The sequence below is a fragment of the Telmatherina bonti genome (genome assembly GCF_933228915.1).
Source record: "Telmatherina bonti genome assembly, chromosome: 1".
Classification (NCBI taxonomy): domain Eukaryota; kingdom Metazoa; phylum Chordata; class Actinopteri; order Atheriniformes; family Telmatherinidae; genus Telmatherina; species Telmatherina bonti.
The window spans coordinates 13178000-13203822 of NC_136619.1; the positions used below are offsets into that span (position 1 = coordinate 13178000).

The window sequence follows — 25823 nt, forward strand, 5'->3', positions numbered from 1 at the left end:
CAGCAGCAGCAGGATCTGTTTGACATTTCTCCAAACACGCAGCTGATCGGAAGTGCAGGGATTGCAGCCATGTTTGACAGGCTAAGCTAGCAGGGACATTACCAGCTAACAGTGCTGGGACTGTGAAGAAACTGGTGTGAGCCAGTTTACTGTACAAAATTTGTGTACAATACGATCAATGTAGTTCTTTAATCCTGTTTTATTATTTATTTCTTCTGTCCTATATTAAATACATATTTATACCGGTATATATATATATATATATATATATATATATATATATATATATATATATATATATATATATTATTTTATTTTATTTTTTTTTCTATTTGGTTATTATTTATTTATTGTTTATTGGTGCTTACTGTTGTCTGAACACCTACAGTGGAGCTGGGACATTTTTGCTTAACCTTCTCACTTGGTTTGAATGTCTTTTGGATTTTTTTTTCTTTGTTTTAAGTTCAACCTTAAAAAACATAGAGAAAAAGCTGTTTGTAAAGAAAAAAAAATTGCAAGCAGTTACATTATCAGCGTTGAATGATGCAGCTGTTTTAAAGTCTTGCAGGTTTAATATTTCACTGTAGTAGTCCCATTACGTCTGTTTAGGGAATCTCTTGCAACCAAACCTTGTGGTCAAAACACTGGTTTGTTGTTCTTTTCTATCAGCTTTAGAAAGCCTGCAGATTAACAGTATTATTTTTTTCAACTTCTTACCTCTTAAGAAATCAGATTTTACCAGGTGTAACCTTACCTCAGATGGCATTGACTCATCTTTAGTTCACGACAGTAAAGTGTTTACAGATCACAAGCAGACTTAGATGTAACATAAAATACATGTTTACTTCTGCAATGTTAATCAGGGAGTTTTTAAAGTTAACCTGTTTAGAGGAGTTTTTACGTGACTAAAACATGCAGCGTCGAGCATGAGGAAAGATAAAGGTGGACTCAGAGAGAGAAAGTGGCAGGCAGAGATAGAGAAAGAAGGACGCGTAGCAGCACATTACACTAATGGACATCCACTGTGGTGCCCTGGGCTTAGGGAGGATTACCGTTTACCACGTCACTAAGAACGCCGACACACTCACACACACACAAACTTGAATCTACAACAGATCCACACACAAGAGGGTAATCCACTATACCTTAGTTACATCCATTACACAGCTCCAGTAAATGCATTTCCTGTGCAAGCACACTGTCACACACACTCCTACATGTAGAGATGAACATATGGAATGGTTGCATGAGAAAATCCGCAGTACATTTGATTTTTATTGATTACTAAAAACAAATGTGATGATTTGAATGAAATCTTTTAGCTTCTCTCTGCATGTGATGTGAACTTTGATGGTGCACCAGAACACTAAAAATTAATAGGGTTGACGGCTCAAGAGTGTATTTATAGACCAGAAGCTCCCTCTGCTGGTAGATGATGCTGCATTTCTGGTTTCATGCAACAGAGCATTAAAGGGACACTGCATCAATTTGACACAAGAAGCGTTTTTAACTCCATGTCTACTATGGAGGGAGGGCACCCATGGACTGGATTTGTTTTCTTCAAACATCTCAGAAATGATCCGTTTGTCTGAGATCTGGAGAATTTAGAGACCACTTTAAACCCATTCTTTTGTTCTTTAAATAATTTTATAACCATGTTTGCTGCGTATTAGACCAGGGATCACCAATCTAGGTCCTGGAGGACCTGCGGTGTCCTGCAGATTTTTTAAGTGTCCCTGCTGCAACACACCTGATTCAAATCAATGTGTATTTAGCAGACATGTGCAGAGCTTGTCTGAGTCTGAGTCAGGTGTGTTCCTGCAGGAACACTTGGAAAACCTGCCGGACAACGGTCCTCGAGGACCAGGGTCGTGGATCCCTGTATCAGACTGCATTCGTATATTGAAAGAGGCTACTGCCATCATGGAGTACCTTCCTCATCAAGGGGTGTTCCTTCATGGTAAGCAAGGCAGTCAAAGGAACATCCACATGAATGGCAGAACATTACCCAAAACATTGTATTGCTCCTTCAGCGCCACTTTTCTGGTCACTTGTCTTCCTCAGGTAAGTGCTGCACTAGGACCAGCTCTCCACATGATGTAAAAGAAAACAGGACTTAGCAAACCAGAACACCTTCCTCCATTGCTCTAGTGACTGTCCAGTCTCGTAAACATCAAACCACGATGAACCAGCATGAACTTTTTCATCTACTAAAGTAAAAATGGCTCTTTAATGGGATTAGATAAATAAGAAATGCCTCGTTTATCATGTGACCCTGTCATCATTTCTTCAGATTTCTTTCTTTGGAGACTTCAAACCTGCAACGTCCCCCAACAGCTATAGTTGTGGAGATGCTGCAGTCCAGCAACCTTCATAATTTAGCTCCTGCGAAGATCCTCAAATTGTTCTTCTTGCCCACTTTTTAGAAAACACCAATATCAAGGGCAGGAAGTTCACTTGCTGCAACCCATCACAGGCACCACTGAAATAAGGTAATCAATGTTTTACACCTGTCTGTGATCATAATGCTGGCATTGATTGATGTGGTTCAAGACCAAAACATTTTTTTGATGTGACATAAAAGTCACAGAGTTTGGTTTTTTCTTCCGAGCTTCAGATGGAAAAAAATAGTTGTTCTCCAGTCAAAAGGTTGGCAGTCCACGTCTGTACATGACACTAAATCCTACATTGATCCTGAGGTACTCTTCTGTGCTTATTATTTTATTTAGTTTAAAAATGATTTTTTTCAAACATTGTACAAAGAAAAAAAAATGCAGAGGTAAATATATACACAAAAGAAACTGTAGTAAAATATGATGGAAGTCCGAACTCAATCACTCACACAAACCAAAAAGAAAAAAAAACTCCTCATAATCAGAAAAAAAAACTCGTCATAATTTGGAGGCCTATACTCCTCGTATAGTCTCAATGTTTTTATGTTAAAACTGTGTTGTTACTGATTAAATTCAACATATCAAACACAACATTGTCAATACTGACTATATAAAACATACACAAACATAGTAACAAGCAATTATTATTGAAACGTCATGTCCCTGCAACAACAAAACAAAACCAGTACAAATGATATATATATATATATATATATATATATATATATATATATATATATATATATATATATATATATATATCGTCTCGTCTTCATGCCGCTTATCCGGGGTCGGGTCGCGGGGGCAGCAGCCTAAGCAGGGAAGCCCAACTTCCCTTCTCTCTCCTCACCCTATCTCTAAGGGAGAGCCCGGCCACCCTGCGGAGGAAACTCATTTCAGCCGCCTGTATACGAGATCTCGTTCTTTCGGTCACGACCCACAGCTCATGACCATAGGTGAGGGTAGGAACGTAGATCGACTGGTAAATCGAGAGCTTCGCCTTCTGGCTCAGCTCCTTCTTCACCACGACAGACCGGCGCAGAGCCCGCATTACTGCAGACGCCGCACCGATCCGTCTGTCGATCTCACGCTCCATCCTTCCCTCAAGACCCCGAGATATTTAAACTCCTCCACTTGAGGCAGGACCTGACTCCCAACCTGGAGAAGGGCAAACCACCCTATTCCGTCTGAGGACGATGGTCTCGGATTTGGAGGTGCTGATTCTCATCCCAGCCTCTTCACACTCGACCGCGAGTGAGAGCTGGAGATCACGACTAGATGAAGCCAACAGGACCACGTCATCTGCAAAAAGCAGGGACCCAATCCTGAGGCCACCGAGTCGGATCCCCTCAACACCTCCGCTGCGCCTAGAAATTCTGTCCATATAAGTTATGAACAGAATCGGTGATAAAGGGCAGCCTTGGCGGAGTCCAACCCTCACTGGAAACGAATCCGACTTACTACTGGCAATGCGGACCAAGCTCTGACACCTGTCGTACAGGGACCGGACAGCTCGCACAAGGGAGTCCGGTACCCCATACTCCCGGAGTACCCCCCACAGGAGCCCCTGGGGGACACGGTCTAACGCCTTCTCCAGGTCCACAAAGCACATGTAGACTGGTTGGGCAAACTCCCATGCCCCCTCCAGGACCCCAAAGAGGGTATGGAGCTGGTTCACTGTTCCGCGACCAGGACGGAAACCACACTGCTCCTCCTCAATCCGAGATTCGACTATCCGGCGGACCCTCCTCTCCAGGACCCCAGAGTAGACCTTACCAGGGAGGCTGAGGAGTGTGATTCTCCTGTAATTGGAACCACCACCCCAGTCTGCCAATTCAGCGGCACTGCCCCCGATGTCCACGCAATGCTGCAGAGGCGTGTCAGCCAGGACAACCCTCACAACACGTTTGGGCCTGCCAGATCTGACCGGCTTCCTCCCCCACCATCTGAGCCAACTCACCACCAGGTGGTGATCAGTTGACAGCTCCGCCCCCCTCTTCACCCGAGTGTCCAAGGCATGTGGCCACAGGTCCGACGATATGACTACAAAATCGATCATCGAACTGCGGCCCAGGGAATCCTGATGCCAGGTGTACATATGGACACTCTTATGTTGGAACATGGTGTTCGTTATGGACAATCCATGACAAGCACAGAAGTCCAATAACAAAACACCATTTTGGTTCAGAGGGGGGGGGGGGGGGCATGCCTCCCAATCACTCCCCTCCAGGTCTCACTGTCATTGCCCGCATGAGCATTGAAGTCCCCCAGCAGAACTATGGAGTCCCCATAAAGAGCACCCTCCAGCACTCCCTCCAAGGACTCCAGAAAGGGTGGGTACTCTGAACTGCTGTTCGGTGCATAAGCACAGACAACAGTCAGGACCCGTCCCCCCACCCGAAGGCGGAGGGAAACTACCCTTTCATCCACCGGGGTAAACCCCAACGTGCAGGCACCAAGCTGGGGGCTGATGAGAATGCCCACACCTGCTCGGCGCCTCTCACCATGAGCAACTCCAGAGTGGAAGAAAGTCCAGCCCCTCTTGAGGGTACTGGTTCCAGAGCCCAAGCCATGCGTCGAGGTGAGTCCAACTATATCTAGTTGGAACCGCTCAACCTCGCGCACAAACTCAGGCTCCTTCCCCACCAGAGAGGTGACATTCCACGTCCCTAGAGCCAGCTTCTGCAGCCGGGGATCGGACCGCCAGGGTCCTCGCCCCTTGCTGCCGCCCAGCTCACATTGCACCCGACCCCTACAGCTCCTCCTGCAGATGGTGAGCCTATGGGAGGTGGGGCCCATGCAACTCTTTCGGGCTGAGCCCGACCGGGCCCCATGGGCGAAGGCCCGGCCACCAGACGCTCGCTCTCGTACCCCCCCTCCAGGCCTGGCTCCAGAGGGGGGTCCCGGTAACCCGTGTCCGGGTAAGGGAACATTTATGCCCAGGTTTGGCGTTGTCATAGGGGTCGATGAGCCGTGCTTGGTCTGGTCCCTCCCCTAGACACCTGTTTGCCATGGGTGACCCTACCAGGGGCATAAAGCCCCCGACAACATAGCTGCTAGGATCTTCGGGACGCACAAACCCCTCCACCACGATAAGGTGACGGCTCAGGGAGGGGTATATATATATATATATATATATATATATATATATATATATATATATATATATATATATATATATATATATATATATATATATATATTTATATATATATATATATATATATATATATATATATATATATATATATATATATATATATATATATATGTATATACATATATATACATACATATATATATATACATATATATACATACATATATCGGCTACCATGTTTTTGTAAATTGGATAAAATAGGAGGTGCTACATTAGTATGTCAATGGTGGAAGAGAGACATGTTGAACTACGTTGTAAAACCGATGAATCAAGGAATAAACACGCTTTATTCAAAGTAAGAAAAATCTATCATTACAGCTGATGACAATACTTTGGCTGCTGTTCTTATGTGTAAATGTCTGACATCAAGTAATAACATATAAGTCTAATTGCTGAAAAGTTTAATAAGTATTTATCTCATTCTTCCATATGTTCTGTATGCCATATGCCATTTGTCTTCTTTTAACTGTTATAGGGGCGAATAGGGCATGGGTGTGTGTGGTTGTGGGTGCGTGTAAGGGGACTATGGATGTATGTGTGTGTTTTGTCTATTTTGATGTAAATTGTTTTATGTAAAGCACTTTGTATTGTTTTTAAGCACAAAAAATGCTATTCAAATAAAGTTTGATTTGATTTGATTGAGATGGGTTGTAATAAGCAGATGGACTGAGAAACAGTTATGTTCCTGACAGTGCTTTATGTCGAACAAAATAAGTGGTGGTACTCCCTTAATGACTTGCTGTCAGTTTGTCATTCAAATATGGGACAAAAACGTGGCTGATACTTACATGTAGATCTATAAAGTGATCTAAAGATTAATAGTTTTATAGCACAGAAATCACAAAAAAAAACAAAAAAACAAAACACAGCAAGTTCTAAATCAAATCCACATTTGCCAAATTCAAAGTGCCACAGAGACACTTATGTACTTCAAGCCTCATTGCTTGGGCATTAAAAATAACACTGAAAAGTAAATACATAAACTTAAATTCTTTAACCCTTTCAGGCATGAATAAACAATAAAAACAATGCAACATTTTTCACATTTTGTAAAAAAAACACTGAAGTGGTTTATTTACAAAAACACCCTCCTCATTCATGAATATGCAAGAAAAAAAGCTTGTAAATAGGTTCCCACTACAGGGCCACTATGCATGAAAGGGTTAAAAACAAAAAACATTAGGCTTATTTAGCTTATTACCAGGCTAATTCAACAGTGTATTACTATTACACTTTTCCTCTGTGAAATATGTTTTTCACAGCATTAGGCCTGGTCCATGCCACTTAGCAATATTATCTTATCTTTAATCTAGAAATAATCTTTAAAAACTAAAAATACTGACCAGCCATACACTTAGTTTACTGCATCTGAACTTCACTGTCTGGTGTAGTAAATGCCTGTTAAGTAGTACTACTGTCATCACTCAGCTCTGCTCCAGTTTTTAACATTACAGCCACAATAGCTTTTCTTTCTCTGCCTTTCCTCTCATTCAAAGCACGTCCACTTCAATGTAAACTATGGCCATATGTGGCCCTTTTGGCTTGCCATATTATATACCGGCTCACTTAAAGCACTTGTTTCTGAGATTAGACTTCTGAATCAGTGCAGATGATGTTGTCCCCAGCAGACGAGCAGCGGCTCCACCGAGCGGCGTTCGGGTATTTCCGTGAGTCACGTGACACGTGTATATCGCGTATGTCCGTCCGGAGTCTCCCTCTTTAGCAACTACAAGACGGTCAGTGCAGGCGGTGCGGCATCATGTTGCGAGCTGTTTTTCGACTGTCATCTGTAGGGGCTCGCAGTCTGACTCGGACACGACCCTGCTACTCAGGTAGGGTTCAAGAAGTAAAACAGATTGTTTTAAAATATACGTTTAGCTTACTCGGCTAAGCTGCATAGCTAGGCTACTACTAAGTGCAGGTATGTAGCAAGAGGCTAACGTGAGGTGACATTGACTTATTTTTATGCCTAGCCGTCCTTTTACACCTTGAATGAAAATACGTGCGTGTTTAAATTTCGTATGTTAATTCAAACAACAAATCGCGAGGTGTATTTAAAGAAAAAAGTCACGACCTTGTGATGACCCTCCTCTGTTACTTCAAGAGTGTCAGTGACCGCAGTTTTAACGCAGGGGATGTCAACACGTTGCGTTTTCTGTGCTTTGATCAATTATTCAGATTATTTATGCAGTAATGTTCTATTTGGTTTCTACTGATACGAATAATTTGGTTCTCCCCCCAAATTAAGCGATCAGAAGTCACCTCATCAGGTTATCAGCAGTTAACTCACTGTAAATGGTTAACCAGGGAAAGTGGGTTATAATCTATAACTGGTGTTTCAAATTTAATGGTCTTTCTTTTGGATTTGGTGCCATTTTATAAATGACTGAAGATCAGGCTTGTGGAAAGAGATTAAAGTACACTCACAAAGGGCATTGCATTTATGCATGTTGTTTGGGCTTGAAGTTTGAATCAGTAGTTGGATAGATTTAAATGAACCAAAAGCAACCCTGATTTTTACTACTTCAGACACAGCAGCAGCCTCCCTGATGAAAGCATTGTGGCTAGATGGCATTTTACTTGTATTATTTCTTCAGAGCTTGTCGCGACAGCTGTTGGGCACGTAGGCAGTCAGATCACTTACTGATCTCCATTCCCTGCAGAGATGGATCATTTTGTGGTGGAAATCTAAAAAAAAAAAAATCTGTGCAGAGTGCTCACTGAGTGTACAAATAAGGGCTTGAAATGTACTTCTTTTAGAACATTGATGTCAGATATTTGTTGAAAATACACAAGTTAGCCAAATCTAGTATATTTACTGAATTAAATATTTAGTAATGAGGCAGTTTTTCCCCTGAGGTAAAATTAGTATATGTTTCTGTTTCATTTAATTTGTTAGAAACCATTTGTTATGGTATTTTTAATGTTGAAACATTCAAATGATGACAATCTCTGTCTCTTTTCTTTGTTTTTCTTTCTCTTTCTCTTTAGCTCCATTGGCTTCCAGATGTTACTCCCATGGCAAGGTGGAGACAGATGAGGAGTTCGATTCTCGTTGGGTCACTTATTTCAGCAAGCCAGACATTGATGAGTGGGAGCTGAAGAAAGGTGACTGCTCTGATAGCAACTGATGCTCATGGTGTTGTGATGTGTCTTTCTTGTCTATTTATATTAGTTTCACATTGTTCTCATTGGTTATGGCTTGGGTTTGATTGGGTTTTGAAACATCAGTCTTGAGATTGCTTGGCTCTGTGAAAGTTAAATAAAATGTTTTGGTCCAGATACATTTCTTTTTAGTGAAAAATGCCACAAGTCTGGTGAGTTTGAAGTGCTAATCTGTTCTTAAACCACTTAAATTCTGTTGCAGAGGTTGTATTGCTGAAACCATTTACCCCTGAGTCAGCGTTAAGCGCTTCTGTACAATAACTGGGTTTCCCATAAATTTGAATCCTTAAGGCATGAACACCCTCATTGGATATGACCTGGTACCTGAAGCCAAGATCCTGGATTCAGCACTAAGAGCGTGTCGAAGACTGAATGATCTCGCCAGTGCCATCCGCATCCTTGAGGCTGTCAAGGTGAGCGACCCTCCCAGCATACACTCAGTTTTATTTCCCTCAAAATCCTGGACTGAACTCGATGGTGATAGAAAATGTATGGATGAAAATCTATTAATCTTTTTCCCCAAACTGAAGACATGATAATAATGGGGAACAATCTCACCCATACAGCAAAACTATTCACGAGACTATTCATGTTCATAGCAAACATTCACTTTATTGTAGGGGTGAGAAAATTAAATTGAAAAATCAAATATCAGGATTTTTTGCTTCACAATTTGAATAATAATTTTTTTTTTGTTAAAAAAGCTTTTTTTTTCCAAATATATAAAAATAATCCATAACAATTTTTTGTCATTTTTATTGTTTTTATTGGCCTTTTTACTCGTCTTCTTGGGCATTATAGCAGCAGAATGATGGTCTGGGGACTGTGTTGTTTTTTTCCTAATAGAAATCAAGAAAAATGATGAGCCAAAAAACTTTATTTTGTTTTTAATCTACAAAAATCAGCAATTTCAAAGAATTTAATTAAAATTGGCACCCAAAAATCGGAATTAAATCGAATCGAATCGGGACAAAAGCATATCGCCACATCCCTACTTTATTGTGATTCTAAAGGTTCCTCTGCAATTACTTTATTATTTCTCCTGTTTTTTCCTTTAAGGATAAAGCAGGTCCCCACAAGGACATCTATCCTTACTTGATCCAGGAGCTGAAGCCCACTCTCTCAGAACTTGGCATCTCAACACCAGAGGAGCTAGGAATTGACAAGTTGTAGATTATCAAGGTTAGCATGCAACATACCATACATACACTACCTCTGACGCTGTCTGGATATGCAGCCAGTCAGGATGCACATGAAATGTTTTACACTTTGACATGTACTTCAACAGTGTAACATGCTTACATATATTTTTCTTCTATCTTTAGGTCCCTTTGACTTTATGAAGAGATGGAACCTCTTGATTACCTTCGGTTAAAATGTCTATATTGTTCATTAAACACATGCTGTCCTGTTATGTACAAAATAATGACTATAATTAAAAAAAAAAAGTCGTATTTAACCTGTTTAAGTGTTTTACTTCTTCAGAAAACATATAGTACATTGAATGAATGAATTCAATGATGTCTACTTTTTTTATTGCCATGTCTTTCAAAGCAACTTGGATGACAGTGAATTGTATAAAGATGTATGGTGCCAATGCAGATGGACTAAAACTGAGATTATATCAATTTAACCCTAAAAGAATTTAGTTACCTCCACCAAGGAGGTTACAATTTTACCAGTGTTTATCTGTTTGTGTTCAACATAACGGAAAACGTTATGGACAGATTTTCATTAAATTTTCAGGAGTCGTTGGAAATGTGAAAAGGAAGAACTGATTTAATTTTAGTGGTGATGCGGATCACCGTTTGGATCCAGGAACTTTTTAAAGGCCTTGGCGGAGGTTTGCGCTTTTCTTGTCGGTCATGTTTTTGTAAGCAATTAAACTCACAGATGAAGATCTTTGAGATCATGAAACCAGTAACGACATCAACAGCTCAGTTTTCTGTGGACCATTTGACTGAGTGGTGTTGACTTAATGATCTGACCCCAAACAACTTAAAGACATAAGAGACGGTCATTGACTACAGCCGGTAGAAGATTCGGAAACCAACTCTAAACTTTTCTCACTTCACATAATGTAGAACTGTGGAAACCCTACGTACCGTGGGATCAATCATGTTTTCTAATGAAAGATACCAAACAGACAAATACAAGCATTACATGTATGTATAATAACATCATTCCTTTAGAAACAAAGTGAAGCAAGAGAAGTGTATCATAAACCATGCTTCACTTGTGAATCTGATATTTCCACATGGGGTTGGGTTTCTCAGACGTTTATTTCAGTAAAGCACAAATACCTTGTCTTTTAAACCAAGTCAGAGGGACTTCTATGTATATGGATCCTTCAAAAGGCAAAACAGATGTATTGATGTGTTATTCTAATTAATGTAGTTGTGATAATGTTAATGAACCAGGTACAGACGAATGTTTCATGAGGGTTAAGATTAAAATTGTGAAGCTAATATCTCCTTTTTGACAGTAGATGGCGACAGAAAATTTCTAACAGGATTCATTTTTACTTTTGACAGCATAGACATTTTGTTTTGAAAGGTTCGCAGCTCAGTCTTATTTCGAAATATTTTCCCGGAAGTAGTACAAACTTCCTGTATCGCTGATCGGCTAGCAGGCTAGCTGGCTAGCAGAAGTTCATATCTGTTCCTGAAGGAAAACAGCGAAACGCCCTACCTGCTAATCGGCTGTCATGGCGGTGTTGTGGTGTAAATGGTGACAACAAAGGCCAAGATGATGAACGACATATTAGAGGAGCCGGAGAAAGACACGCTCCTGGAAGCGCAGCAGGAGCCACAAGTTTTGTCGGTAATTTCAGCTAAAGCTAGCCAGGCTAGCGTTAGCTTGTAAACAGAAAGAGGGAGGCTAGTTAACTTAGCATTGCAAGTGATTTTGACGTCTGTTGACATGAGATGTGGTTTTAAAATTACCACTGATGTAGTGTGTATTCTTTGGGAAGTTGGACTTAAAAGTTGCAATGTGTTGTTTTGTGAATGAACCTGAAGCCACTTCTCTTTCTGCAAATCAAGGCAGTATTGAAGGTTCAAGGTTTCATTTCCATTTCTTGTGGGAAGTCAGGTTTTACCAGTGGAGACAGATTCATCCTTAGTAATCTAAATAAAATTCTTCCACTAACAAGTAACTGTATCCTGCTGAAGTTGAAAGTGTTCTTGTTGTTTCTTTCTTTCTTTTCCCCTCTGAGTGATCAAACCAAGAAGTTTGAAACCTCCCAGTTTCTGGTCACATGACGTCAATTACGTGTTTTCATGGGCTTTGTTATTTATTTGGGTGCCATTCAAGAACTTTAGGACTTATTTAGTCTTTAATGTCGCAAATTTTAGGGACATAGTTGCGGAACAAGACCCAAGACCACAGATGGAGGCATCAGGCCAGTGGAGAAAAGAGGACCTTACATCATGTCCAGAGCTCCAGCCACCCACCTCAAACTACGTAAGCATTTTCATGGTTCAATAAGTTCATATAATACACCTGGAAGCCAAAAGTCCTACTATAATGCTATGAAGGTTTCAAACAGCAGATCTGTATAAGTTGTTTCTTTTTTGTTCAGCTTTATATTTATATATATTACAGTTGTGCTAATATGTTTTCATACTTTTTCATAAAAAAAAAGCTGAATTTACAACAGTCACTCAAATAACTGGAGACTGAAATAAGGAACAATAACTAAAAATTTGCAAAATTATAGTTTAGTAATATAAGACATTGTTTTTTCGTTTAAATGAGTAGAAAAAAGGTAAAAACAAACAAATTGGTCCTGGAAAAATTAGAGCACTTTTCTGTTGAACAGTGGGACAAAATACCTGTCAACAGGTGCAGAAGTCTGACTGAGAGGAACAGAAAACACCTGACTGTAGCGGAAACATTAAAGGATTGTTCAACAAAATATTAGTTTATGAGAGATGTAATATGTAATAAATTCTATTATTTGTTTGCTTTTTAAAAAAAATAATTCCATTGAACCAGAATTAGAAAATATTGTAATGATTTTCATAAAATTTTTATTTATTATTACTTTAGTCAATTTCAGCTTATTTTACAGGCATCTATTTTTTCTTTCCTTAATTAAAGGGTATGAATAAATATGAGCACAACTGTATATATTATATTTGTTTCAGTAAAGCACAAATACCTTGTGTTTTAAACCAAGTCAATGGGATTTCTATGTATATGGATCCTTCAAAAGGCAAAACAGATGTATTAATGTGTTTTTTATATATATATATATATATATATATATATATATATATATATATATATATATATATATAATGTATATGTATGTATATATATATATATATATATATATATATATATATATATATATATATATATATATATATATAATGTATATGTATGTGTGTGTGTGTGTGTGTATATATATATATATATGTATGTGTGTGTGTGTTATATATATTCATATTTATTTGTATAGTGCCAGATCAACATGTACACCTATTCTGAAAGACCTGCGGAAAAAAAGGGAAATAAGTTAGAGACGGCAATATTGTCACATATTTATATATTAATACATTAGAGAAATTGAGCAAGGTACTCGTCAGTGCATCAGGTGACGTTCCCATTGCTACATAAGTAATGGTTGGCTAGACTACCCATAACTATAAGAGCAAAGAGCATAACCTGGACAGTTGGGTCCCGTACATGCAGACTCCAACTTAGGAGATGCTCATATCCTAACTATAAGAGTCACGATACAGGAAGGTTTTCAGTTTGATCTTAAAGGTGTGGAGGGAGTTGTTGCATGAAATCAAAATAATCTCATACATAATGAGGATTTCCACACAAAAAAGTTAATGTTGGTCTTATGTGATGGAGAAATTGAATATGTTCTTCAAAGCCAGTTATGGGTGCAATAGTGTTGGAAATGGAGTTGTCCAACAAACTGGTTTCTTTTTATGGAAGTATCAATGAAATTTGCGTGTGTATGTTTATTAATCTATATTGGTATCTGCTAAATAAACAGCTACCAAATTATTGAACATCCAATCCACTTTATTTATAATGCACAGAGTCAAATATCACAAAATAAAAAATAAAGTAATAATGTCATTAAAATATGTAAAACAATATAAAATGAATAAATACCCAATAAAATAACTAAAAATAACAAATAAAACAAGTAAGAGACACAGAGGATCACACAACTCATGCAGTATTAAAAGCCAAAGAATAAAAGTGGGTCTTTAGACGAGACATGAAGTACTGAGACCTCAAAGTGCGCACTGGAGTGTAAATGTGGAGGCATTCGGTAATGTATTGAGGGGCCAGTCCATTTAAAGCTTTAAAAACAAACAAGAAGATCTTAAGATCTTCTTGTTTGAACATCTCAGAGATAAGAGCCATCTCAGAGATAAAAGCCTCCAACATGAAATGACATGCATGACTGCTTTGTTATATATTAAACTTGAGAGTGACTGATTTTTATGATTCGTTGCAGCCAGTTTTCTGTAATATCTTAATGTTTTTGTTATGAGTAAGCAATAAAGGGCAAATTACAGAAGTTGTGTGGCACATAATATGTAAAAATTGGGTGGCTGTGGGGGGTGTTTGTTGGCAGGCGACTTGGTGAATGGTCTGCTACTCTAAAACCATAAGTAAATAAGCAGCTGAAACCCACTTACATTTACTGCTGTATATTTATAGCATGAGATCATATGTTAATGCCATTTTAATTTTTTTCTTTAAATCAAATTACATTGCCAGTCTACCTTTTAATCTTTTTAAGTGTGTTTAGTCTACAGTACAGGTCCGAAGAGCAACTACATGCCTTGTTTGCTAATTTAATTTCATGAGTCTTAAGTGTCTTAACGTGGTAGGAAGTCACCCTTTAGGAAGAACGTATGTTCTTCATTTAGTGATGTGTATGTATATAGAAACTCTCTTTTTTTTTTCTGTACCAGAAAGGTTTTTAGTCAGATGACACAAGAAACCTTTCCCTAGCAAATGCCCACCTATCCTGCTGCATATACCTGAGGCTCTGTTTCTATAATGTGATGTTTTTTTATTGGCACTATATTTATGAATGACCTTTTACTTTTTACTGCTTACTGTTTTTTTTGTACTGAAAGATAGCTAAATCACTTATTTTCTTTTCCATTTTTATTATAACATGACTGCTTAACAAACAAATACACACATTTTATGCAGCCCATGTTGAAATGACACTCCTTAACTGAGCCAAAGCAAATACATCAGGTTCAGTTGTACTGATTCTGCATCATCTGATGTTCTTAAGTCAATAAAACTAACCAGAAACATACTGAATATTTACTTTGTTTGGACAGTGACTGTTTCATGGGTTACTTCTTGAAACAAAAGCACAAAAAATGACAGCCATGTTGTGTACTGAAAGAAAAAGGAGAAGCTTAAAACTTGATCATTTATGTTAAATTCAAGGTTTATCCTAAGATAATTGTTATAATCTACAGAAAACCCTTTTTTTTTGTATGAACATGTTTAACATAATTTGGTTTTAGTTATGCTAATTTGAATGGACATTTGAATAGCATTTTATTAAGTCATATGAAATGACTCCATGATGGTGAAAAGGTTGTAAGGGTGTGGTGGTATCTTATGTCTCTTTTCCATTAGTATCAGCTTGTCTCAATTTTACTCTCCTCAACTCGTCTCAGCTTGGTCCTGTTTCTTTTCCATGACCATTTAGTACCAGGTCTAAAATGGGCGGGGTTTGTGTGAAATCGCTGTGACGTCAGTGTTGTGCACGACAAGCGCCATAACAACACAGTACCTAGAGGCAATCTGCTACTCGGTCTGCAGTTCGCAGGTCGCTGACCATAAATCGTATCCATTTGTTGGAACCATTTCCAGTCTCATTTGTTTGATCCACTTTGACCATTGTGGTCCTTAGCCTGCCAATAGTCACTTTTGAGCTTTTTCAGCTTCTCTCGATGCTGCTGAAAACTCTGTTGCTACCCATAGCCACGTTGGAAAGCTCTTGATAGATTTTTTTCATTTTGTGTCGCTCCATCTAGTTCCCTCTGAAACCTTTCCTCAGCAACCAAGCAAAGACATGTCTCCACCTCAGTGTTGGACCACGGAACAGACTTTTGTTGCACCATTGCTTGTAACGTAATGTAAACAACTGGAGCCGCTCTTCCAGTGATGTCACTCCCTGACCTCTGATTGGCCACACCCCTGACCAATAGCGGCATGAAGTCTGGCAACGTCACACACAATCCGAACCTGGGCTGAGGAGTTACAAAAAAAGTGCCGGTAAACGGGTACAAAAGCCACGTGGAAAACCCTACAAACCAAGCTGATGTGAGTTAAGTTGAGACAAACTGATACTAATGGAAAACGGCCATTAGTGAAGTTCCGCAATCCAAGCTGCTAATGGTGACTGTACATTGTTTCTGCTCAGACACTCAGTGTTCTGGCAGGATGATAATAGAAACTCCTTTTTCTGATCATTTAAAGAGAAACACAGGGAGATGGCAAGGAAAGCGCTGAAGAAGAAAGCCCTCTCAGGTGGGCCTCCGGTGACGCATCAACCCAGACAAGGAGCTAAAAGGTGAGCAGGAACACTGAGGAGAAAAAAAGACCCTTTTTTGTTTGCATGTTTTTTCTCAGCTAGTTCTTTCCCTCCTTTCAGGACAGTGAAGTACAACAAGGGCTACGCTGCTTTGAGTCAACATGCTGAGGAAACTTTGGTTGCACTAGACTCAGACAGGTAAGACAGGTTGCTCACTTCTTCCTAAGTATATTAATATGATAAATATGCATCATGAATGCTCTCCTTGGGCGTCTGTAGTTAATAGCATTATAACAGCTTTTTCAGGCATCATACTTTTATTTTGGTTTGTTACATTGTTTTACTTAGAACACAGAAATTAAAACATTCTACAAAAACCAAAAACTACCAGGATCAAATTTATTAGCCCCTCTGATGCTAACAGTTAATTGTGTATCTGTTTTACTGGATTACAGCCAGCAGTTGTTTGTTGCAGCTTTCAGCGAGTCTTATTCTTCTTTGGTGAGTTTCTAAGTTCCTCCAGATTTGACGGTCTCCTGGCATGGACCTTCGTCTAAAGTCCCAAAATGTGAGGATTATTCTCATCTAATGGTTCACAAATTCAGTGCAAAAGACCGAGTCTTTGTTTCTGACGCCTCATCGTTTAAGCATGTTATTACCACTGCCGAAGAAAACGTTAACATCCTGCACAAGTCGGGGTGTCTTGTCAGGTGATGAGATACAGAACGATACATGTTAAGTTACAAGCATACCCTCCATGTATTTGATACCAAGCTACTGCTAATAGCTAATGTCATCGTGGGAAATGGTGTCACTAGAGGGAGGACATCAGTCCTCGTCACCCTTTGACAAATCAGCTGAAATAAATTATGAAGCACAAAGGAAAAACTTGAAAGAAGCACACGGTTGTCTGCTGGTATGACTTCTCTGAAGAGTAACAGAAACTAAAATACTACCGCAACAGAACTTTTCCACTGGAACTAACTAGCAAATTAGCCATCTCTCCCTTTTATATATAAAGTAAGAGTAAATATTGGGGGGGGGGATCTAATTGAAAACTGGAAAATCAGGATTTTTTGCTTAACAATTTTAAAATAGATTTTTTTGTTATGAATCTTTTTCTTTTGTTTTCAAATAAATGAAGTTAATCCACTATAAAAAAATTTGTTAGTTTGATTGTATTTATTGATCTGTTTACTTGTCTTCTTGGGCGTTATAGCAGCAGAATGATGGTCTGGCTTCTCTGATGTTTTTTCCTAATTAAAATCAAGAAAAATGACGGGGAAAAAAAGTTTTATACATTTTTATGTTTTCAATCTACAAAAATCAGCAATATTGAATAATTGTGAGAATCGCAATTTAAATCGAATCGGCTTGCAAAAAATCGTAATCGAATTTAATCAAATCAGGACGAAAGCATATCGTCACAGCCCCAGTAAACATCTGACCCATACAGGAAGATAAAAGTCGTTGCTGGACCACCTGTCCTGTTTCTAACATGACACCAACATAAACTTCACTGTTTGGTTGAATTAGCTTACCTGTCCAGCAGAAAGCTGAAACCTCCAGATCTGTTTTGAAATCCTTCCTTTCCTGAATTGTCTCCATCTGGGAAATGCTACACTGAAGAAGAGTCTCGTTTTCTCCTGGTTATTATTTCTTGGCTTCATTTCCCGCCCTGTCGTGGGGAAAAGCGAATGGACGTTTTAACGTAAAACGGCGAGTTGAATGAGCCACTGTCGTCTTTGTTTCTCAAATGGTTTCCACACTGTACCTTTACCCCACAGGTTTTCAGTGGGATTCAGGTCAGGACTTTGTGCAGGCCAGTCAGTAATCCTCACGTTGGTCTGGTGGTTCCTTGCCAGGGCAGATGTGTGTTTTGGATTGTTCTTGTGCTGGAAAACAAAACAATGACACAGGCCCCATTTAGCTGCTACCTCTTAGGTTTCTTTCAAAATCTTCATGCATCATTCTTTGTTCATGTTTCCTTCCACCTTTATGAGATTCCTGGTTCCAGATGCACAAAAGCATTCCCTCAGCATAACACTCCCACCACCGTGTTTCGCTGTAGGGATGGTGTTCTTTAGATTTTATGCTTTTCCTTTCTTTCTCCAACCACAAGAGGTATCTCTGTGGCCAAAGAACTCTAGTTTCGTCTCACCAGACCAAAGGACGTGCTTCTAGTATGCATCGCCTTTCTCCAGGTTGTCCTTAGCATACTGCAATCTGGCTTGGAGGTGTTGCTTCTGAACAAGTGGAGTTTTTCTTGGTCTGCAAACTTAGTCTGTTCAATTCCTGACTTGACCAAGTCATTCACACACGTTTTGGCCGTTGTTCTGGGGTTTTTAGACAAATCTCCCGCTAGTTTTTCTTTCAGTGTCTTTAAACTCTTTTATGTTCTGCCTCATGCCGGCTTGTTCTGTTCTGTGTGGCCTGAATTTCATGACGATGCTTCTCATTCTGGTCCTTGATACTTGGAAATGCTGAGAGAACTTTATAAATGCTTTTTCTGGCAATAATACTTTTTTTTCTCAAGCTGAAACAGATTTCAATGTCTACCCCTGTCTTCTGTTGTTTCAGCATAATGCTATCTGAATTGATAACTCAAACCCTCATCATAACCTTTATACTGTGTGTAAATTGGGAGAACATTGTCACTTTTATCTTAATTTTACAAGCTTTGAACCCAAGTAAATTAAGTAACATCTTTGCAAAACAGTGGTTCTACGACTTAGTGAAAAGATCAGCTGATAAGGGGGCTAATAATATTTATCCTGGTCATTTTTATGTTTCCTGAATTAATTCTGTTCTTGTCTAATAATAAAAGTCATTTTTGTTTTCTAAAGACACCTTTTATGATAACAAATGACATATTGGCAGTAATTTGTTATATTATATTATATTATATTATATTATATTATATTATATTATATTATATTATATTATATTATATTATATTATATTATATTACATTTAAGCCTGATCACTAAAGAGAAAGTTGCATTTTTACCTCTGTATCGATGAACTGACAATTTAACATTTTTCAGCATAGTTTTAGTTTCCTTTACAACAAATGTTGCATCATTCAAGTTTAATCTCAGATATAATGTTTAGGTGGAATTTCTGATGCACTGCAGGCAGAAAATGAATGTATCCTGTCATTCATCAGTCTCAGGCAGCATCAGTCATTTTGACAGTGGAATTTATCAACCTGATTATCTTGTCTGTCTTTAAAGTGATGAAGAGATCGACTTTGAGCAGTATTCCTCAGGATACTCCTCAGCTGAGGTGAGTTCACCTCTGATTATCATCTCCGTTCGTACAGTCAAACTGGCTCTGTGACTCATCTTGTGAGGGTGTGGAGACAAAAATAGTTAATGTGATAGATTTTGTGTCGAGATAACGCGTGTTCTTATCAGTGTCTATCCTGTCATTACCCATTTAGCCCTCTTCTCCTTATGACTGGTGCACCTTTTTTTTTTTTTTTAAATTTTTTTATTTCTTTTACTTGCATAGCTTTGTGTCTTGTTAGCACACTAGAACCAATAAAATCTTTTCTCTTTTGCAAAGCCATCTCTGTGCAAATGTTTAACATCTACTAATGACTTCCCAGGACATTGCAGGCAGCGTGTACCACCACATCACATACACTTATCAAACAATAAATGGGTAAAAGGTTATGGGGAACCGGTTTGACTCCAGCGCTCACCAGAAACAACTTGGATAAATGAAATCTCTCGTGTGCGTTCACAAGGTACAGAATGTACTGATCGTTTGGTATCAACCCAATATTATTACGTGTATAATAATCATAAGTTATATTAAAATAATTAAAGTTAGAATTAAGTAAAAGTTACTGTGCAGATGTCATGCATAAGCACATGAGAAAAGAAATGTTTTTAACCTGGATTTAAAAGTTTCTACATTTGGTGAAAGTTTATTCTCCACTGGCAGATTATTCCATTTGTTTGCAGCGTAACAGCTTAATGCTGCTTCTCCATGTTCAGTCTGGACTCTGGTCTGGACTCTGGTCTGGACTCTGGTCTGGACTAGTTGACCAGAGTCTTTGGATCGAAGAGCTCTGCTTGGTTTTATTCTCTGAACATATCCCAGATGTATTCTGGTCCTAAACCATTCTGAGATTTGTAAACAATCAGCAAGGTTTTGAAATCCATCCTGTGATTGACTGGAAACCAGTATAAACTGGAGCCAGTGTAAAGATTTTAAAACTGGTGTGATGTGTTCAGACCTCTTAGTCCAGCAGCATTCTGGATGAGCTGCAGATGTTTAATGCTCTTTTTAGGAAGTCCTGTTAAAAGACTGTTACAGTAATCCAGTCTGCTGGAGATGAATGCATGGAGGAGTTTCTCCTGATCTTTCTGGGTGACTAAACTTTTCATTCTGTTGATGTTTCTCAGTTGGTAAAAAGCTTCTTAGTGACAGCTTTGATGTGGCTGCTGAAAGTCAGATCTGAGTCTATCAACACTCCAAATATTATATTAATACATGTGATTAAATAGTTGGTGTGTCATGCAGTCATACTCTTATGTTTAGAGGAAACAATTTTCTGTATAAAAACTTAAACAAGACAATGTTTCCAACTTGGTTTGCTTATTAAAGCATGAAAGAGATTATTTACCTTGAACCCAGATCTCAGGTCAGAATGATTTTCTGAGCACAAACACTGCTAAAAAAAAGTTTGGGATGCTCAGCTTCCAGTTTGAACTTACAGAAAGTATGAAAAGATTTTTTTATTTGTTTGAATGAGACATATTGCACACAAATAAACCTAAGTAAAAAATAAAAAAATGTGTGTGTTTACAGAGTTAGTTGCTAAGCATCTGCTGCTAGCTGCTAATGGTACGTCTCTGACAGCTCCAACAACACAGCAGCTGTGTGGAGAGAAAAAATGACGTGGATAATTGAATTAGTCCGCGACTATTTTGATAGCCGACGTAATCGTGACTAATCGACTAATCTTGGCAGCCCCAATCACCCCTGAATCAGATTAATGGCTCAATGTTCTTGAGCTGAACCTGATAACAAGCTATTGAGGAGAGACATGTAATCTCAATCAGGTGTGTTGGAGTGGGAAACATCTAAAAGAGGGGTGCCCAGGTCCAGTCCTCGAAATCTCCTCCTGGGTTCAAATGCTTTCCTTTTATTTATACTTTTTTTATTTGTGGTTAAACACCCCATTAAAGAACAACATGAACAGTCGTACATGTGCACGTACAGGTTTAGATGAGGTATCATGACTAGGATGATCTTGTGCGTTGTGGGTGCGCTCTGACATCGTACAACAGCTGAATATCCCTGTAAAAACCAGACCGAACTCTGACTGCTGCCTTTGCTTTTCAGGTCCATCCTGATTTAAGCCGGCAGCTGCTTCAGGATGGCTACCACCTGGATGAGATCCCTGATGACGAGGACCTGGACCTGATCCCACCCAAAGCCATGGGCTCCTCTGTGTGCTGCTGCTCCGAGGGACTGTCCTGCTCCATGCAGTGATGTCAGAGCTGTGACTTGGACCTTATGAAGGCTGGACTCTGACTTCAGCCGGCCTTAGTCGCCTTCTTTCCACTGCAGCTCTGCTGCTGCACGCTGCCTGAGGACTTCCAGCCCTGAAGCCAAACTGCTCCTGCTGCAGGAAGGTGTGCTGAGATGACTCGGCCGCTGTGAAGATGCAGATGGATGCGAGAGCAAGCCTTATCCACTGTGACCCCAAAGTTTGACCAATTCTATTTATCTAGTTTTTTTTTTAATAGGATTATGCAGAATGGTAATGACAACACCTCTATATGTAGAGCTGGAAAGTTGGGACTGGTTACTGTTGTTTCCTCTCTGGTGAACTGGTCTGCAGCCATCTGAACACATCTGAACACACACATACAAGTATAATAGTTTGTATGTTGATGCTTTTGTCCTGTCATGAATCTGCAAGTTACTGATTTATCACTGCTAAAAAAAAAAAAAAAACGCACAACACTGAGATCCAAGACAAGTACATGCATTATTATTAGTTTTTGTTTTGTTTCCTTAGAAACTCCACTTGACTTTTAAATGATGTGACCGCCACGTGGATGTAGCACCTATTTTGACCAAACAGCACAAAAGCACTGAACTGGAATAGAAGGTTTCAGTAAAACTACTTCATTTCTTCATGTTTTATATGAAATGAGTAGATGATCTGATACCATTTACATAAAAGGTCGTTTGTTTATGAGTTTTCACTGAGCAGAATGCAACAAAGCAAGTAGACGTAGAAGGAGGCGTTTACATACAGTTACTGATACCTACTAGATCACTCTTCTCTAAATGGAAGTTACTTAGTTATTTAGCTAAAATGCTTTGATAAATTACATCTTATTCCATTTTGGACTTTACATTTGAAATATTGTATGTTTGATTTTAAATTTAATTGAATGGAAAAACCCCAAAAAGGGACGTTGTTTCTGCAGCATAACAACTCGACCTTATATGGTCGGTGTCTTGTCCGTCTAAGGCATTTAGACTTTGACAAAAAGATAAATATTTACAATATGAATCCTTTTTTGTAAAAAAAAAAAAAAAAAAACTAAAACAAATAAGGAAGGATTGTCCGCTGTATGTTGGCTGAAGGAAATATGTAACATTTTGCTTTAAAACATAAACCAACATCTGATGTTGAGGTGTGTGTTCGCATCAGATTTAAATCTTATATTATTTATGTATTTTAGCACACTAAAAAAAGTTATTGCAACTTATTTACAGTTCAGGCAGAAGTTTAAACCAAGTAACATTTTCTGTTTGTGTTGTGATGTTTGTCGTTGCTTTTACACAACGAATACACAGATATGTATAATCTGACAAAGAAAGAGGTATTTCTCTACTAGAAAATGTACCCAAATACAGTCTGGATTTGTACTTTTACTCCATCTAGTTTATTTTATATCAACACAAACTGCTAGATGTCACGATCACCTTCTCAGGAGGTTGTTGTCTTATGTGTGAGTGGAAATGCACGAATAGAGCAATTTGTCTGTTGCATATATTTCTATAATTCAAGTCTGGAAATATCACAGTTTCTCTAGTCTGGATTAATACGTTGCTGCTGAGGACTTTCCATGTTTTTATGTTGTCCACTACATCATGTGCATAAAAAGCATTAAAAACCACATCGCAGTGACAAAGCTGACGACTGGGAGCGGTCACATTTTATGTTAGGATTAATTCAAAGCCTTGAGTTAACTTCACAGAGTCTGGATCGCATCAGACTTTGGAGACGTGGATGAACCCTGTGGCTCTTCGTGGTTGTGCTGCAGGTGACTGAACTGCTCTTCTGGTGCAACTCATGTAGAAAAACTTGATTCAGCCAAAAGAAACCAGTTGAATCTTGAGTGTATCAACCCAACTTTGTGCTGAGTTTCCTTAAATAAAATTTTGCACTTAACACCAGTGGTCAGTAGCGAGTACACTCGGCTCACCTGTACTATGCAACTTTTGGGACAATCTGCTTGTTTTAAACGTTGTGCAAAGGTTGTGTTATTGTGTGCTAAATGCAATTTTTTTTGTCTGTTATGGTGAAAGCTTTTTTTATTTTAGTGTACCATTTATTGGTTTACATTATTAAATAAAACTCAGTTAACTGATCATTTTTTGTGTGTTACTATAATATAAATCTGAAGTCTTCAACATGGGATCTGTGGATTTACTGCAGGGGGAGTCCTGACAGCTTTGGTTGATTAAAAACCATTTTTTAAGATAATTTTTTTCTTTTCAAAAGTTAAAATACATATCAATCTGAAACCTACATATTGTATGAATATATTGAGGTAGAAGATAACATTTCAGTCTGAAATGCTCACATTTAATGACACGAGCTGTTGCAAGCTGATCATCTTGTAACTAAGCAAAATAAATAATGAGAAAGTTACCCTCCACTGTAGAAATTACAGGTGAAAATGCAAATGTTCAGGTGGCACTTGCTGCTGATAAAGCAGGATGAGAGAAAGTGAAGTTTAAAAAGAACATCATATTAATATTTTCTGAGCTAAGCAAACCAAACAGTTATATGGAGCCTTGCAGTACACCGCTGTATTGTGGTAGCTGCTCCATATTTGGATGTCTTTGGGGGTCTTTGGCTTGCAAAAACCTTGAAGACCCCGGTGTAGATTATTCTGGGTGTGCTGTACGCTGTTTCCATCAGGGGGCAGCACAGAGCCACGCTGCGCGCTGGCGTTACCTGTTGCGCTTCAACACAAGTTTGTTTTGCAACATCTTAAAAATAATGAGGTAAACTTCAGTAAAAGATTTTTTTTTAATTATTATCCAACCATTAATTTATGTAACCTTTTCAAATGAAAGTTAAAAAAAAAAATTCAACATCCAGTGTTACAATCAGGCTTTTAAAGAAAAATATATTAAAGTTGTTTTATGGAAATGCCCCTTGAGATGTACCATCTCGTTTTCGAGGGGGTCCAAACACATAAAACAATACATTATAACCAACAATTACACAAAATATACGCAAAACAATATTTAAGATACAGACAAAACCAGACAAGACAAAATTGCTCACTCCTACACCTCTCCATATGTGATTGCATCCATGTCTATTTATATATTTTAATAGACTGTTATGATAAATGTTTAGCATTATTGAACATTACACACATTTGCTGTCAGCTTCTTGTAGAAATGATGAGGTATGAAACTGCTCATTGCCTCTGTGTGGGTTGCTTCATGTTTTAATTGACACATACACACACATAAACACACAACTATTAGAATAGTGTGGTTTTAGGAGGTTTTAACAGTATAGTTTAATTGTGCTGAATTCTTGTGATGAAATTGTTAAAGCTGATATTAGTTACTGGCGCTGGGCGGGCCTAAATGCTTGTGTGCGCCATGCGGGGGGTGTCAACTCAAGAGGAGGAAAAAAAAAAAAAAAACCAAAACACGACTGGGAGTTACCTCAGCGCTTTCCGAGATATGAGATCGGGCCATTTTCCAGACTGTCCCCCTGCTGAATGAAAGGAGAAAATCACGAAAAGAAAGAAAAATTAAATAAAAGGGGGGGAAAATACAGGCTTCGGAGAGCTGCTGCACCTTTTCTGCGGAGAATCTGCGGTGCGCGTGCACAGCGTCCCTCTCCGCCTCGTGCGCGCGCGCGCGCGTGTGTTTACAAGTGTCTGAACGAGTGCCAGAAACGAGGGAAGAAGGAGGATAAAGCCAAGGAAGGAGGGATGGTGGACAATTCCAGCAGCAGTAAGGCACAAACGGTGAGTCGCGGTCGCCGCTCGGCTTCCTTTCACGTTTCTCTGCGCGCGCGGACCGACTGGAAAACCCTCCGCGAGACGCAGTTTCACCGCTTTTTGATCTCAGTGCCGGAGCAGAGTTGGCAAGTTTAACCTTAGAGTTTCCTAAAGAGGGGGGTGAAATAAAGAGGTCAGTCTTCAGGTGGTAACTTGGACCTTATGCTAGGTGTTTTTCAGTCATTTTTTCTCGGTGAGAAGTGAAGTTTTATGAAGCGTTCACGAGCGAACTTCGCTTGTGCGCGTGTTATCTCTCCCACTCG

At 38.9% G+C, this 25823-nt stretch overlaps 3 protein-coding genes across 3 annotated transcripts in view; all 3 read left to right on the forward strand.

Moving 5' to 3' along the window:
* The first annotated feature begins 7241 nt into the window (after nt 1-7241).
* Nucleotides 7242-10177, forward strand: cox5ab (cytochrome c oxidase subunit 5Ab). The gene is made up of 5 exons (XM_079242982.1): nt 7242-7385; nt 8545-8661; nt 9010-9131; nt 9778-9900; nt 10044-10177. Exons 1-4 carry the CDS (start codon nt 7313-7315, stop codon nt 9889-9891), a joined length of 426 nt encoding a protein of 141 aa, XP_079099108.1. The 5' UTR covers nt 7242-7312; the 3' UTR covers nt 9892-9900; nt 10044-10177.
* Nucleotides 10178-11390: 1213 nt separating this feature from the next.
* Nucleotides 11391-23804, forward strand: fam219b (family with sequence similarity 219 member B). The gene is made up of 6 exons (XM_079240179.1): nt 11391-11541; nt 12075-12183; nt 16210-16303; nt 16385-16462; nt 19501-19552; nt 21626-23804. The coding sequence occupies exons 1-6, from the start codon at nt 11446-11448 to the stop codon at nt 21773-21775; spliced, it is 579 nt and encodes a 192-aa protein (XP_079096305.1). The 5' UTR covers nt 11391-11445; the 3' UTR covers nt 21776-23804.
* Nucleotides 23805-25323: 1519 nt separating this feature from the next.
* The window catches only part of LOC306760515 (AT-rich interactive domain-containing protein 3B), a gene marked incomplete at its 3' end in the record, with an annotated part of 69375 nt that continues 68875 nt past the window's right edge, over nt 25324-25823 (forward strand). Inside the window, exon 1 of the mRNA XM_079246389.1 lies at nt 25324-25527. Coding sequence (XP_079102515.1) covers nt 25492-25527 — 36 coding nt within the window. The 5' untranslated portion in view covers nt 25324-25491. The remainder of the gene's footprint in view (nt 25528-25823) is intronic.